The sequence below is a fragment of the Geotrypetes seraphini genome, chromosome 2 (assembly GCF_902459505.1).
Source record: "Geotrypetes seraphini chromosome 2, aGeoSer1.1, whole genome shotgun sequence".
Lineage (NCBI taxonomy): Eukaryota > Metazoa > Chordata > Amphibia > Gymnophiona > Dermophiidae > Geotrypetes > Geotrypetes seraphini.
The window spans coordinates 355,187,319-355,201,784 of record NC_047085.1 but is presented as its reverse complement, the minus strand read 5'-3'; the positions used below and the strand labels follow the sequence as shown (position 1 = coordinate 355,201,784).

The 14,466-nt window shown below is 44.3% G+C and overlaps 1 protein-coding gene across 5 annotated transcripts in view; it reads left to right on the top strand.

Moving 5' to 3' along the window:
* TNS3 (tensin 3) overlaps positions 1–14,466 on the top strand; it is a 776,331-nt gene that overhangs the window by 602,775 nt on the left and 159,090 nt on the right. For all 5 annotated transcript variants that reach the window (XM_033930434.1, XM_033930433.1, XM_033930436.1 and 2 more), the window contains 2 exons: positions 2,018–2,184; positions 13,880–14,006. In XM_033930434.1, coding sequence (XP_033786325.1) covers positions 2,018–2,184; positions 13,880–14,006 — 294 coding nt within the window. The remainder of the gene's footprint in view (positions 1–2,017; positions 2,185–13,879; positions 14,007–14,466) is intronic.

The window sequence follows — 14,466 nt, the reverse complement described above, 5'->3', positions numbered from 1 at the left end:
AACTCCCGCAGAGATATCCGGCGTGGAGAGGTAGATCTGGGAGTTACCAGCATAGAGGTGATATTGAAAACCATGAGAGGCGATCAGCATACCAAGAGAGAGGGTATGTAGGGAAAAGAGGAGAGGACCCAGGACAGAGCCAATAGACAGCGGAATGGCGGCGGAGGAGGATCCACCGTAACTTATGCTGAAGGTACGACAAGAGAGATAGGAAGAAAACCAGGAGAGAACAGAACCCCGGACCCCAGCGAGGACAACGTGTTGAGAAGGAGACGGTGATCAACAGTGTCAAAGGCAGCAGACAGATGAGAAGAATGAGGATAAAGTAGAGTCCTTCGTATTTGGCCAGGAACAGGTCGTTAGAGATATTAGCAAGGGCAGTTTCCATAGAGTGGAGAGGTCTATGGTAGTATGGCTCGCAGCTAGCCGCAGAACCTTATAGAAATGTGACACACACATATACACAAGTTGCAGGTAAAAGTAAAAAGTACTTTATTTATTTCACTAAAAAGACTGTAGTCAGCTCTGTTACATCACAGACTTAGTTCTATAAGTAGAGTCTCTTTTCCTCTCTCACAATATAGTCCCAGTCAATACTTGATTCACCCTGTGTCCCGCGTGTCTGATATAATTAGATTGTAATCTCTTTCAATCAGGGACCGTCTCTTGCATGCTTAATGTACAGCGCTGTGTGCTTCTGGTAGCACTATAGAAATAATAAATAGTAGTAGTTGTAATACTCATTATAGGGGCTGGCTCCTAGCCAAGCCCAAATGCTGTGGGGACAATTTCATCACAGGTCCCTTCTGGGCACACCTCAATATTTATACACTTTAGGAATACAATGCAAGGTTCTTTCCTACTGTGGTCATTAACTCCTGGAGGCTCCTGGGTTACAATTTCCTACCTCAGGGAAACAATATGCTCTGGCTACTTCTCTTCCCTGGCACTCCCTTCAGGTACTATAGCCTCAGTTGCCATTCCCTAGAGACCTCTCAACCTGGCATCTCTTCCTGAAAACCTTTTCACTTGGGGCCTCCCTGATCTGTTCTGCTTTAGGGTATTTAACCTTCTCTCAGACTGCGCTCCGTCCTCCTGACTCAGCAGGTTAGTGCCACCCGCCATAAGGTTGTTCAACTTTAGCCACTCCCTCACAAGGTCTATAACTGGTGGAACTGCAGGTACATAAATATAAGGCAAGCCAATACCACATAATGGGAGTATTCTATAACAGTATCTGGGTACCAAGATGCCATTGTAGAATAAGCTTTCTTTGCATGGCATTGGGATATATAAATGGAGGTGGCCACTGATAGAATTGCTCCCCCCCCAGTAGTGACTGATTATCACCAGGTATAGATAGGCCTTATAATCCACACTCTACCTTAACTTCATCTTGGCACTGTACATAAAGTGCCAGAGTGGTTTTTAGTGATTTCTACTGGCACTTTCCATTTGCAGGGCAGTTCTTTAACAGGACTTCTGGTAGGAGTTGATTTCTATAAAGAAATGTAAGCACCTACTTTCCTTTATAGAATGCAAGCTTAACTGGGTATATACACACCTAATTGTTAGCTGCAAATCATAGAGTTGGTGTGCAAGCATCTAATTGCCACAGTTACAGTATGCACATGATTTAGAGAAGGGGTACAAAATAAGTGACTGACTGGTAGCAGTCGTTGTTATTTTGTACCCAAGTTGACCAGGACACGCTATTTTTCTCATCCTCACTAGTGTTTTTTATCATAGGGCGCCAACCATCCAGGACTTCTAAGGAAGGCTTTACGAGCCAAATCACGGACCGTGTTGAGTCCGCATCAATGATTTTTGCTGTTGGATGAGTTTGGATTTATTACATTGTTTTCCAATCTGGATTTGTTAAATCCTATTACTGGACATTAAACATTGTCATCAAGAACATCTGTTCCACAGTTTTTTGTGTGCTATTGGTGTTCTGCTTTGAAAATTGTCACAGCCTATTGTAACCGGAATTATTTATATTGTTCTTGGCCAACAGGTTCTCCAACAGGCAACAATTCTGGGGGAAGAATCAGGAAGCTCAGTATTGGACACTATGACAATGATGGGTCTGGACCACTGCCACATACCAAATATGGATGGATGAAGTCTCTGGAACAGCCCTCTAGTCCTGGAACATTTTCTCCTTCTGGACAGATGAAAGAGGTACAGTCAAAAACTCATTCTTAAAGATAATGGTTAGTATATTGTACTCTTAAATGTTATTTTGGCCCATTGCCCCAGGTATATTAGATCGTGAGCCCACCGGGACAGACGGGGAAAAATGCTTGAGTATTTGAATAAACCGTTCTGAGCTCTCCTGGGAGAACAGTATAGAAAATTTAATGAAGAAATCTCATCCTGCTATTTTGAACCTTCTGCTTTGTCATGGTGAAAAACCCTAACTCATAATTTACATCCAGCTAGGGCTCCCCAGTCCTACTCCTTCATGTCTAGGCCAGCCATTCTAGAGACACAGCTTCTACCAAAGACTGTAACTTCTTCCAGGTGCTGGGATTTCCTTCTACCTGGGGCTATTTATGCTGCCTTCACAGCATACAGCAAACTAGGAGGTAAAAGAAACATTAATTATTATTCTTGTTATTGTTAGGAGAGTGTGACATAGTGGTTAGAGCTTCTGCCTCAGAACCCTGAGGTTGTGGGTTCAAACCCCATGCTGCTCTTTGTGACCCTGAGCAAGTTACTTAATCCTCCACTGCTCCAGGTACATTAGAAAGACTGTAAACCACTTTGGGTATGGTTATAAAACTATAAAAAGGTGGTATACAAGCCCCAGTCCCTGTCCCCTTAAAATATGCTTCTCTTTGACAAACTTCAGAGTGAGGTACATTAAAATATCAAACCAAATACAGGAAATATTGGCACATTTTCTTAATCTCCTTGGTCCATCAAGATAGAATCCCCAGACTCAAAGGCCAGTTCAACCAACTATTGTCACAGTATTCAAAAAGGTTGTTATGTTTGGTGCATAATCTTTCTATCCATGAATTTCAACAGTACTCTCCAGGGTAGTGGTGGGATGAATTGAGAGCAGAGCAAGGGCATTCCAGCTAATTGCCTCAGATACAAAATTAGAACATAAGAACATAAGAACATAAGCAGTGCCTCCGCCGGGTCAGACCACAGGTCCATCCTGCCCAGCAGTCCGCTCCCGCGGCGGCCCAAACAGGTCACGACCTGTCAGAATCATCAGAAGGGGCTCCCTTGCCACCTTGGCTTCCCATTTAAGTCCTGCCTTCCTATCGAAGCCCTAGCCCTCCGGTCTTTCACATGCACGACCTGGTTGGTTTTTACTCATTACCTGGTGTTACATCCCAGCACCTCTCTCAGTATCCCACGATCCCTTTATCCCTCAGGAATCCGTCCAATCCCTGTTTGAATCCCTGGACCGTACTCTGCCTGATCACTTCCTCCGGTAATGCATTCCAAGTGTCCACGACCCTCTGGGTGAAAAAAAACTTCCTTGCGTTTGTTTTGAACCTATCTCCCTTCAGTTTCTCAGAATGCCCCCTCGTATTAGCTGTCCCCTTCAGTCTGAAGAATCTGTCCCTATCCACCCTCTCTATGCCCCTCATGATCTTGAAGGTTTCTATCATATCTCCCCTGAGCCTCCTTTTCTCCAGAGAGAAGAGCCCCAGCCTATCCAGCCTCTCGGCGTATGGGCAGTGTTCCAGCCCTCTTACCATTCTCGTTGCTCTCCTTTGGACTCTTTCAAGTACCGCCATGTCCTTCTTGAGGTGCGGCGACCAATACTGAACGCAGTATTCCAGATGTGGGCGCACCATCGCTCGATACAGTGGCATGATGACTTCCTGTGTTCTGGTTGTTATGCCCTTCTTTATGATGCCCAGCATCCTGTTGGCTTTTTTCGAGGCTGCCGCGCACTGTGCAGATGGCTTCAGTGATGCATCCACCAGCACACCCAAGTCTCTCTCGAGTCTGCTGTCTCCCAACAATACCCCCCCCAATTTGTAGCTGAACAACGGGTTCTTTTTCCCTATATGCATGACCTTGCATTTGTCCACGTTGAAGCGCATTTGCCATTTGTTTGCCCAGTCTTCCAGCTTGTCCAGGTCCCTTTGCAGGTCCTCACACTCCTCCCTGGTCCTAACTCTGCCGCACAGTTTGGTATCGTCTGCGAATTTTATAACCTCACACTTTACCTCCCTTTCCAGGTCATTGATGAATATATTAAAGAGTAACGGCCCCAGCACCGATCCCTGTGGCACACCGCTCGTGACTCCCCGCCAGTCAGAATATTGACCCTTTACTCCGACCCTCTGCAGTCTACCTGACAACCAGTGCTTGATCCATCTGTGCACATCCCCTCCCACCCCGTGGCTCCACAGCTTCTTAAGTAGCCTTTCATGTGGCACCTTGTCAAAAGCCTTTTGAAAATCGAGGTAAATGATGTCTATGGGCTCCCCATTGTCCACCCGACTGCTTATTCCCTCAAAGAAGTACAGAAGGTTTGTTAGGCATGATCTTCCCTTGCAGAATCCGTGCTGGCTTGTTCTCAGTAGGCCATTCCTCTCGATGTGCTCGCAAATGCCGTCCTTGATCATAGCTTCCACCATCTTCCCTATAATTGAAGTCAGGCTCACCGGCCTGTAGTTCCCGGGGTCACCCCTCAATCCCTTCTTGAAGATAGGTGTGACATTTGCCACTTTCCAGTCCTCTGGTACCTCACCAGTTTTCAAGGATAGGTTGCAAACATGTTGGATTGTGCCCGCTATTTCCTGTCTTAGTTCCTTCAGAACCCTTGGGTGGATCCCGTCCGGGCCCGGTGATTTGCCACATTTTAATCTGTCTATCTGTTTGAGGACATCCTCCTTACTTACCTCTATGTGCTCTAATTTTTCAGCCTGTTCCCCACTCATGAGCTCCTCTGAGTCCGGTATATTAGTTGTGTCTTCGCTCGTGAAAACCGACGAGAAGAACGTGTTCAACCTCTCAGCTACCTCTTTATCCTCCTTAATCACTCCCTTCCTGTCCCCATCGTCCAACGGCCCCACCTCCTCTCTCGCTGGTCGCTTTCCCTTAACGTAACTGAAGAATGCCTTGAAGTTTTTCGTCTCCCTGGCCAGCCCCTCTTCGTATTTCCCCTTTGCTTTTTTTACCTCTCGGTGGCATTCCTTTTGGCATTTCCTATGCGTCTGGTGATTTTCCTCTGTTGGGTCCTTTTTCCACCTCCGGAAAGATACTTTTTTGTCCTTTATCGCCCTTTTTACTTCTGTTGACATCCAAACCGGGTCCTTTGATCATTTGTTCTTGCAGCCTTTCCTGAAATTGGGGACGTACATTCTCTGTGCTTTCTGCAGGGTGTCCCTGAATAGGGTCCAGGCGCTTCCCACAGTCTCCATCCTAAAGATGTTTCTGAGCTTCCTCCCCACCATTTCCCTCATAGCAGCATAGTTCCCTTTCTTGAAGTTCAGCGCAGTTGTTGCAGTCCTCCTAACCACGGGTGTCCCTCTTTCTAGTGTGAATCTAATCATGTTGTGATCACTGTTGCCTAGTGGTCCTCCCACTTCTACCCCTCTCGCTGGCCCCCCTAATCCGTTTAGGATGAGGTCAAGAGTAGCACCCCCTCGCGTCGGTTCTTTGACTAGTTGCTCCATGAAGCAGTCTTTCACAGCTTCTACAAATCCTGTCTCCCTAGTGCAGTTGGAGTGACCCGTACTCCAATCTATCCCCGGGTAGTTGAAGTCCCCCATCACTGTTACACTTCCAGTCCTGCACTCCTGTCTCAATTCCGCTTCCAAGTCATGTCCGACTCCCTCTGGCATGCCAGGTGGTCGATAGTACAGCCCCAGTTTTATGGCCGCACCCTTGTTTCTCGGTAATTTGACCCATTAGGGGCCCTTTTACCAAACTGTGGTAAAATATGGTGTCAGCACGACCATATGCAGGTCTTTCCTGTGCAATGAATCAGCAGTAAAATGATCCAAAATCCATTTTTCTGTACTAAGGCCTCACACTAGTTTTCCCATTAGCACATGGCTATTAATGTAAGCCCCAAGTGCCACCTCTTTAATAGGCAGTAAGGCCCAAATTTTTGATAGTGTGCCGTAAGTTAGGCGGCGGTAGGTGTGCTATCGTCACACCTAGCTTAATTGGTTTTAATTGGCGCACTAAGTGGTTGCGACGATTAAAAACCAATTCAACTGTGATTTAAAAGAAAAAATGGAGGCACCTAAGGGCACCTCCTAAAAGGCTGCTGATATCCCGTCCGTGTAGGTGCTTTACAATGCCTAACACCATTGTAGGCGTGGTTAACACTGGAAGTGTCATTAGGTGTCGTAAAGCACCTACTTGGATGTGATTCTCATGGAAGATCGGCCCTGGAAACGTAGGCCTTTAAATGTAGGGCTACATTTCCAGCACCTGTCTTTCACATGGCCATGAGTCTGTAAATGGTACCGTTGCTTGATTGATACTCGATTGCCATTTTTAAGGCAGCCGTCGATAATGGCGCCGTATACAGAATCCAGGCCCAAGGGCTCACGTGCTAATCAGTTATCGCGCAGCAATGTATCTTCACTAACTGATTCGCGCAGAACACGCCTATTCTCTGCCCCCTGGCCCCTCCACCATGTTAAAATTAAAACGTTCCCCAGAAATTTTTTCCAGCCGGGTGGCATGAAAAAGTAGCCGGGTGGGGCGGGGAAATTTGGTAGTGGGGAAAATTAAATGTATACTATTTTTATTAGTTAATTATTGTTATTTTCCAATGCTCGATATGACTTCCTTTTTTAAGGTTTGACACTTGTGCCAGAATATTTTTACTAAATTTAAGAAGTATCCAATTCTAGAAGTGAATAATTAGATATTCACCCTCTTTCAAATAGTATAGAGGTTTAAAAAAGGGAAATGCGTTAATGAAGTCATTAGGTTCAATCTAACCATTTATTTCTGCATGAATTTAAACAACTAAAAAAAAAGATAAATATAGCTCATCCAGTCATACAAGAAATGGCTGTACAACACCTCTAATAATGTTTTGATCACTAGGTTCCTTCCTGAGATCTCACTAAGGATATGAAATAGATGCTATCCCCACTTCCAGACCTCTTCCACATAATTTATGGAAAGGTGTTACTGAGCCTTGAAGGGCACCTGTGTAATTGATCTTTATCTGCTTCTTTTTTATTTTGCTATAGTGCAAAGTAAGAGCTAGGGCAAAACAGTATAGGTAAAGATGCAGGTAATAATTAGCAATGTATTAAAAATATTTTATTTTTATTTGCTTATAATGTCATTTGAAAGCTACTTGACGATAATACAACTTTAATTTAATTATTTATAATGTGTGTCTGTGTGTTGGGGGGGACAACACCTACGTCAACAGTAAAGTTAGAATAGAGTCATTAAATCCAGTGGTGTACCTAGTATATATGACAGCCAGTGCTAATCATTTTTTTAACAACCCCCTCCTCTATATAAAAAAAGATATTTTTAGTAATAATCTATGAGTCACACAATAAGGGTGCATCTAGGAAAAGGCAGCATCTTAAACACTGCAGTAAGCACTAGAACACCAACACACGCATTGTAAAACTAAACAAACCAGATCTTACACAGTCAATTGATCCTGTAGTCGATGCTAACAGAAAGCCATGTCCTTTTCATACACACAGAACACAGATACACCCTCGCCCAATATGGAATAATCACAAACTAAAAATAGAAATATGTAGACAAAAGTTAAACTGAACCAAGAAACCAGACTCTGCATACAATGCAACACCACAGAAACAGTGACACATGTCCCCTAATACTGTGCAAAATATAAAGACAGTAGATGTAAATTTGAAAAAAACTTCTACATAACAGTTACCACTTTACAAATTAACAAATAAAAATAAAATAATGAGAAATATGAAAATATCATTTTATTGGACTAATCCATTTTTCAATTAGCTTTCAGAGGCCAAATCTTTCTTCAAGACAGTACAGTATACAGCTGTTATGGTATCCTGTCCTGACCTGAGGAAAGGGGTTTATTCCCTCCCAAAATTGCCTTATTTCCATTTCCTATTAATAAATTTTAATCAATACAGTTACAATACTACTTGATTCTACGTAAAGCAACAAAAATATTTTTTTTTCTACCTTTTGTCGTTTCTGCTTTAGTCATCTTCTCTTCACTCTCTTCTTTCTATTCAGCATTTGTCCTTGCTCCCTTCCATGCAACATCTGTCCTCTCTCTTTGCCCCTTCCACCCAGCCTCTACCCTCTCTCTACCCCTTCCATCTACTGTCCACCCTATCTCTACCCCTTGCATCCACTGTCCACCCTTTCTGCCTTTTCCATCCAGTGTCTGCCCTCTCTCTGTTCCATATGGTATCTTCCCTCTTTCTATGTCCCTTCAATAAACTCTATATCCTGTGTCCTTTCTCTCCTTTGTACATGATTTATTTCAGCTTCAACCCCTCTCCATTTTTTGTCTCCACCCCTATGCTCTGGCATCTCTCTCTTCTCCTTTCCTTCCTTCCTTCCTTCCCACTCCACCCCATGGTCTGACATCTCTATCTCCTTCCCTCCTCTCCCCCCTCTCCAGTATCTGCCTCCTGTCTTTCCCCTTTGGTCTAGGCCTCTCTCTTTCTCTCCGTCTTTCTTCTGTGAGGAGATCATGTTGATCTTGAACACTGAATAATTCTTCCAAGTTCTCCATATCACTGTACTGTAGTCTGGTCCAACAGACTGCTTTGGCACTATTACATGGGTAATAGTAATGTAATGTAATGTAATGTAATTTATTTCTTATATACCGCTACATCCGTTAGGTTCTAAGCGGTTTACAGAAAATATACATTAAGATTAGAAATAAGAAAGGTACTTGGAAAATTCCCTTACTGTCCCGAAGGCTCACAATCTAACTAAAGTACCTGGAGGGTAATAGAGAAGTGAAAAGTAGAGTTAGAAGAAAAATAAAAATAAAATAAACATTTTAACAAGACAGCATTGATCTAAATACTTTGGAAGGTAGAAGAGAGGAGAGAAAGGAATAGAAGCAGAATGGGTCAGCGTCAGTGATGAAGTGGAGCAAGTAAGTTTAGGAGGAGCGATTGACGATTCCAGAAAGGGCTTCTTCAGGGAAGAGACTTGGCCGACAGTTCCAGGATGCCTATGTCTCCTCCCCTGCGATGTTCTCCCATCCATGCATTCCCTCCAGACACACTGCCCATGCCCCAGCCGCTCACACTGCCCATGCCCCAGCCGCTCCAAGGAGGCTGCCCCAGATGAGGTCCACGGTGAATGCAGGATTCTCTCCTCTGCGGAAAAGCCGCCCGGAGCCGACAGTCGATCTTCTTAGCGGATTGCAGGGGGGGAAGAGTTCACACTCTTGGTAGGATCGGGTCTGTGTGCTCTCGGTGGTTGTGGCTGGTCTCATTGCTGCTTAGGTGTAAAAGCAGTTGATCTCCACTGCTGCTGATATTTAAAAGCAGGCAGATTGATCTCTCCGATGGACTGCAGGGGGAGGAGTTCACGCTCCTGGCAGGTTCGGGTCTGTGGGTTCTTGGTGGTTGTGGATGGACCCGCTGCTGCTTAGGTGTAAAAGCAGTTGTTTTCCCAATGCTGCTGATATTTAAAAGCATCCAAAATGAATGGCTTAGATTAAAGAAAAATAGTGAAAGCCCAGGTCATTCAAACAAGTCAAAATATACCAATGTAGACTCGGGCTAGAACAACATTAACCTATGTTTTTATTGCTAAAGGAAAGCCTCAGCCCCACCACTCCACCGCTAGTTGTAAAATTCAAATGCGGGAAGAATTATGCAGGAACTCATCATTGGCTGCCAGTAGCGTGTTTTATCAAAACTAATTTTTTTGTGTGTATATATCTTAAATGCTTATATAGTAAACATTTTCAAGTGTCATGTTTTTAAAGCTTGTACTTAGCTTATTCGATTACAGCCAATATCCAGGAGTGGAACCCGACATGCATGTTTCGCACCATAGAATAGTGCTGTGTCAAGGGTCTCCCAGAAACGCTCATGTCATCCGACTCCACTAGTTAAAGGCAGGTGTGCAAAAGTGGAAGGGTGGTGGTTATGGGGGATTTCAACTATCCGGGAATAGATTGGGACATTGGGCACTCAAATTGCACGAGAGAAACTAAATTCATAGAGGTGATAAGAGACTGTTTCATGGAGCAGCTGGTCAGAGAACCAACGCGAGGGGATGCCACTCTGGACCTAATCCTCAACGGGCTAGAAGGACCCGCAAAGGAAGTGGTGGTACTAGCACCGTTAGGGAACAGCGATCACAACATGATCCAGTACAAATTAAACATGGGAACATCAAAGGTGAAAAGAACCACAACGACAGCACTCAACTTCAGAAAAGGAAACTACAAAGACATGAGGAAAATGGTAGGAAAAAAGCTCAGCAAAAACTCAGGGAAGATGAAGACCGTAAAGGAAGCCTGGACACTGCTTAAAGGCACAGTGCTCGAGGCACAAGACCTGTGCGTCCCAAGGTTCAGGAAAGGGTGCAAAAAAAATCGAACTAAAAACCCAGCATGGATAACAACTGCAGTTAATAAGGCGATAATCAACAAGAAAACATCCTTCAAGAAATGGAAAAAGGAACCAACAAAGGAGAACCAGGAAGAGCACAAAAGGCACCAGAAAGAATGCCATCGAGAGGTCAGGAAAGCAAAGAGAGAATATGAGGAAAGACTGGCAGGAGAAGCAAGAAACTTCAAACCCTTCTTCAGGTATGTGAAAGGGAAACAACCAGCCAGAGAGGAAGTTGGACCACTGGACGACGGAGACAGGAAAGGAGCGATAAAGGAGGAAAAAGAGATAGCTGACAGGTTAAACAAATTCTTTTCGTCGGTCTTCACCAGAGAGGACACATCCAATATCCCAGAACCCGAGGTGATTATAAACGGGGAACACGACGAAAAGCTGGTGCAACTAGAGGTAAGCAAAGAGGATGTTCTCAGACAGATAGATAGACTGAAGAGCGACAAATCACCAGGCCCGGACGGCATCCACCCAAGGGTACTAAAAGAACTGAGAAACGAAATAGCAGAGACACTTCGCCAAATATGTAACCTCTCCCTAAAAACTGGGGAGATCCCAGAAGACTGGAAAATAGCAAATGTCACGCCCATCTTTAAGAAGGGATCAAGGGGTGACCCGGGAAACTACAGGCCTGTGAGCTTGACCTCGGTTCCGGGAAAGATGATGGAAGCAATGGTAAAGGACACAATCTGCGAACACATAAAAAAAAATGGACAACTGAAGGCGAGCCAGCATGGCTTCTGCGAGGGAAGGTCGTGCCTTACAAACTTGCTGTACTTCTTCGAGGGAATAAACAGCCAGATGGATAAGGGGGAATCCATAGACATCATTTACCTTGACTTCCAAAAAGCCTTCGACAAGGTACCTCACGAACGGCTACTAAAAAAGCTGTGGAACCACGGGGTGCAAGGGGATATCTACCGATGGATCAAACACTGGTTGGCAGGCAGGAAACAGAGGGTTGGAGTAAAGGGCCAATACTCAGACTGGCAATGGGTCACGAGCGGAGTTCCACAGGGGTCGGTGCTGGGACCTCTATTGTTCAATATATTTATTGACGATCTGGAGACGGGGACAAAATGTGAGGTTATCAAATTTGCTGATGACACCAAACTCTGCAGCAGGGTTAGGAACACGGAAGACTGTGAAAACCTGCAAAGGGACCTAACGAGACTGGAAGACTGGGCAAATAAGTGGCAAATGAGTTTTAACGTAGAGAAATGCAAAGTCATGCATGTAGGGAAAAAGAACCCGATGTTCAGCTACAAAATGGGGGGAACACGGCTAGGGGTGAGTAACCTTGAAAGGGATCTGGGGGTGATGGTTGACACATCACTGAAACCATCGGCGCAATGTGCGACAGCCTCAAAGAAAGCAAACAGAATGCTGGGCATCATCAAAAAGGGTATCACAACCAGGACGAAGGAAGTCATCATGCCGCTGTATCGCGCAATGGTGCGCCCGCACCTGGAGTACTGTGTTCAATACTGGTCGCCGTACCTCAAGAAGGACATGGCGGTACTCGAGGGAGTGCAGAGGAGGGCGACTAAACTGATAAAAGGTATGGAAAATTTCTCCTACGCTGACAGGTTAAAGACGCTGGGGCTGTTCTCTCTGGAGAAGAGGAGACTTAGAGGGGACATGATAGAAACCTTCAAAATCCTAAAGGGCATAGAGAAAGTGAATAAGAACAGATTCTTCAAACTGTGGGGAGCCACAAGCACTAGGGGTCACTCGGAGAAATTGAAAGGGGACAGGTTTAGAACAAATGCTAGGAAGTTCTTTTTTACCCAGAGGGTGGTGGACACATGGAACAAGCTTCCGGAGGAGGTGATAAGCCAGAACTCTGTACAGGGGTTCAAGAAAAGTTTGGATAGGTTCCTGGAGGATAAGGGGATAGAGGGGTACAGATAGAACTTGAGGTAGGTTATGGAAGTGGTCAATAACCACTTCACAGGTCGCAGACCTGATGGGCCGCCGCGGGAGCGGACCGCTGGGCAGGATGGACCTCTGGTCTGACCCAGTGGAGGCAACTTCTTATGTTCTTATGTTCTTATCTCATCCAGATGTGACCAGATTTTTGAGAGGAGTGTTCAGTTTGTGGCCTCCAGTTTGCCAACCTTTCCCATTGTGGAGTTTTAATATTGTCTTGAAGGGCCTTAGTAAACCTCAGTAAGATCTCATGGTGAAGACAGTATTTCTCGTAGCTATAGTCTCAACGAGAAGGATCTTGGAATTACAGGCTCTATCATGCAGAGATCCATACCTCAGGATTACAGAGCCTAGAATTTCTCTGCACACAGTGCCTTTCTTTCTACCATGTCAACCAAGAAGTTTGTTTACCTGTTATTCATACTTTGAGTCTGAATCAGCAAAATAAAATATTGCAGAGATAGGACATACAAAGAGTTTTACTCCATTATTTAGAAAGGACCAATGACTTTCGCATTTCCAACCATTTGTTCATTCTAATCAGTCAGTCAAGACATGGCAGACCAGCTTCCAAGGCATCTTTTGCCAGATGAATTCACATGACGATTTTGACGGCATATATTGGCTGCAGTAAACAATCGCCTGTTTCTATCAAATCCCACGTTGGTTCATTGGTACACCTATGTTGCAAAGTTCATGATAATTACTCTTCTTTTTCATGAGTTACAGAGCAGAACAGAAAGGTATTGTGTTTTCGGGGAAGTTTCCCGTGCCCCTCCTTCTGATTTATTTTTCTTTTTAATAATTTTTATTGATAAAGCAACCAAAACAGAAAACATGGAACATAAGTCATGCTACAAGGTGACCCAACAACAAGGCACATGGTTCAGGATTGGTAACGAAAAATACAGCAACAAAAGATCTTCTGTTACAGGAGATTGACTGCTTTGGTATAAGCTGAAGAGGGCACTAAATTCCACTGGTGAAGGAGGAGGAGCTGAAAGATGTGATTGACATCCTTCTTCAATCAACTCGTGAATGAGGGATAATCACCTAGAGTACAGGCTTCTATGTCTTCTATCAGAAAGAAGATTATCCAGGTAAGAACCTAATCTTCCATTATCTAATTGGCCACATTTTTAATTTAAATTTGGTTCTGAATTTTTGCTAATGTAATTCCTGGAATGATTGTATCCAGCTTCCTATTTTGTAAACCACTTAAAACTGTTACCAGTAAGCAGCATAGAAATACTGGATTGAATCTTCCTAATATGTACTGATCATTCTGTACTCTGTATTCCAGCTGTGAAGATGAAATGTTAATGGGTAAGGGACTGCATCCTTTTGAGACTGGATTTTGTTTCCCATTTCAGATGAACATTACTGGTTACCGAGAAGACCTGGATGAAGTGGATTCCGGCCTGTACTCGCCTTCTAAAAATGGAAACGAATCTGTCCCACCCACACCTGCTTTTCCAGTATCTCCAGAGACACCATACGGTGAGAATAGAGAATGACACGGGGATCGTGGTCACCGCAATAAATTCGCAGGAATGGAGATATTTGCAACTGATTTACCGCAGGAATGGGGACAAGACTTTTCACTGTCCCGCGGGAACAGGGACAAGACCTTTTACTGCCCCGTGGGAGTGGTGAAAAGTCTTGCTCCTGTGGTAAAAAAAAAAAATTGTGCCTGTTTTACCTTCAGGAGCAAGCCATGCCATGATGAAGACAGAAGGAAACCAAAACCAAAGCCTGAGACCAATGTGATTTGAAAAATAAAATTACCAGACAACAAAAAGTAGAAAATAATTAATTTATCTTATATTTTGTGATTAGAATGTTTCAGATTTGAAATATGTATCCTGCTAGAGCTGGAGACTGCAAAGCCCAGACTGTGCTTCTTTAGCTTCCAGCTGGCTTAGGGATCTCTCTCTAACCAGGGAGCAGTTGTCCTAGT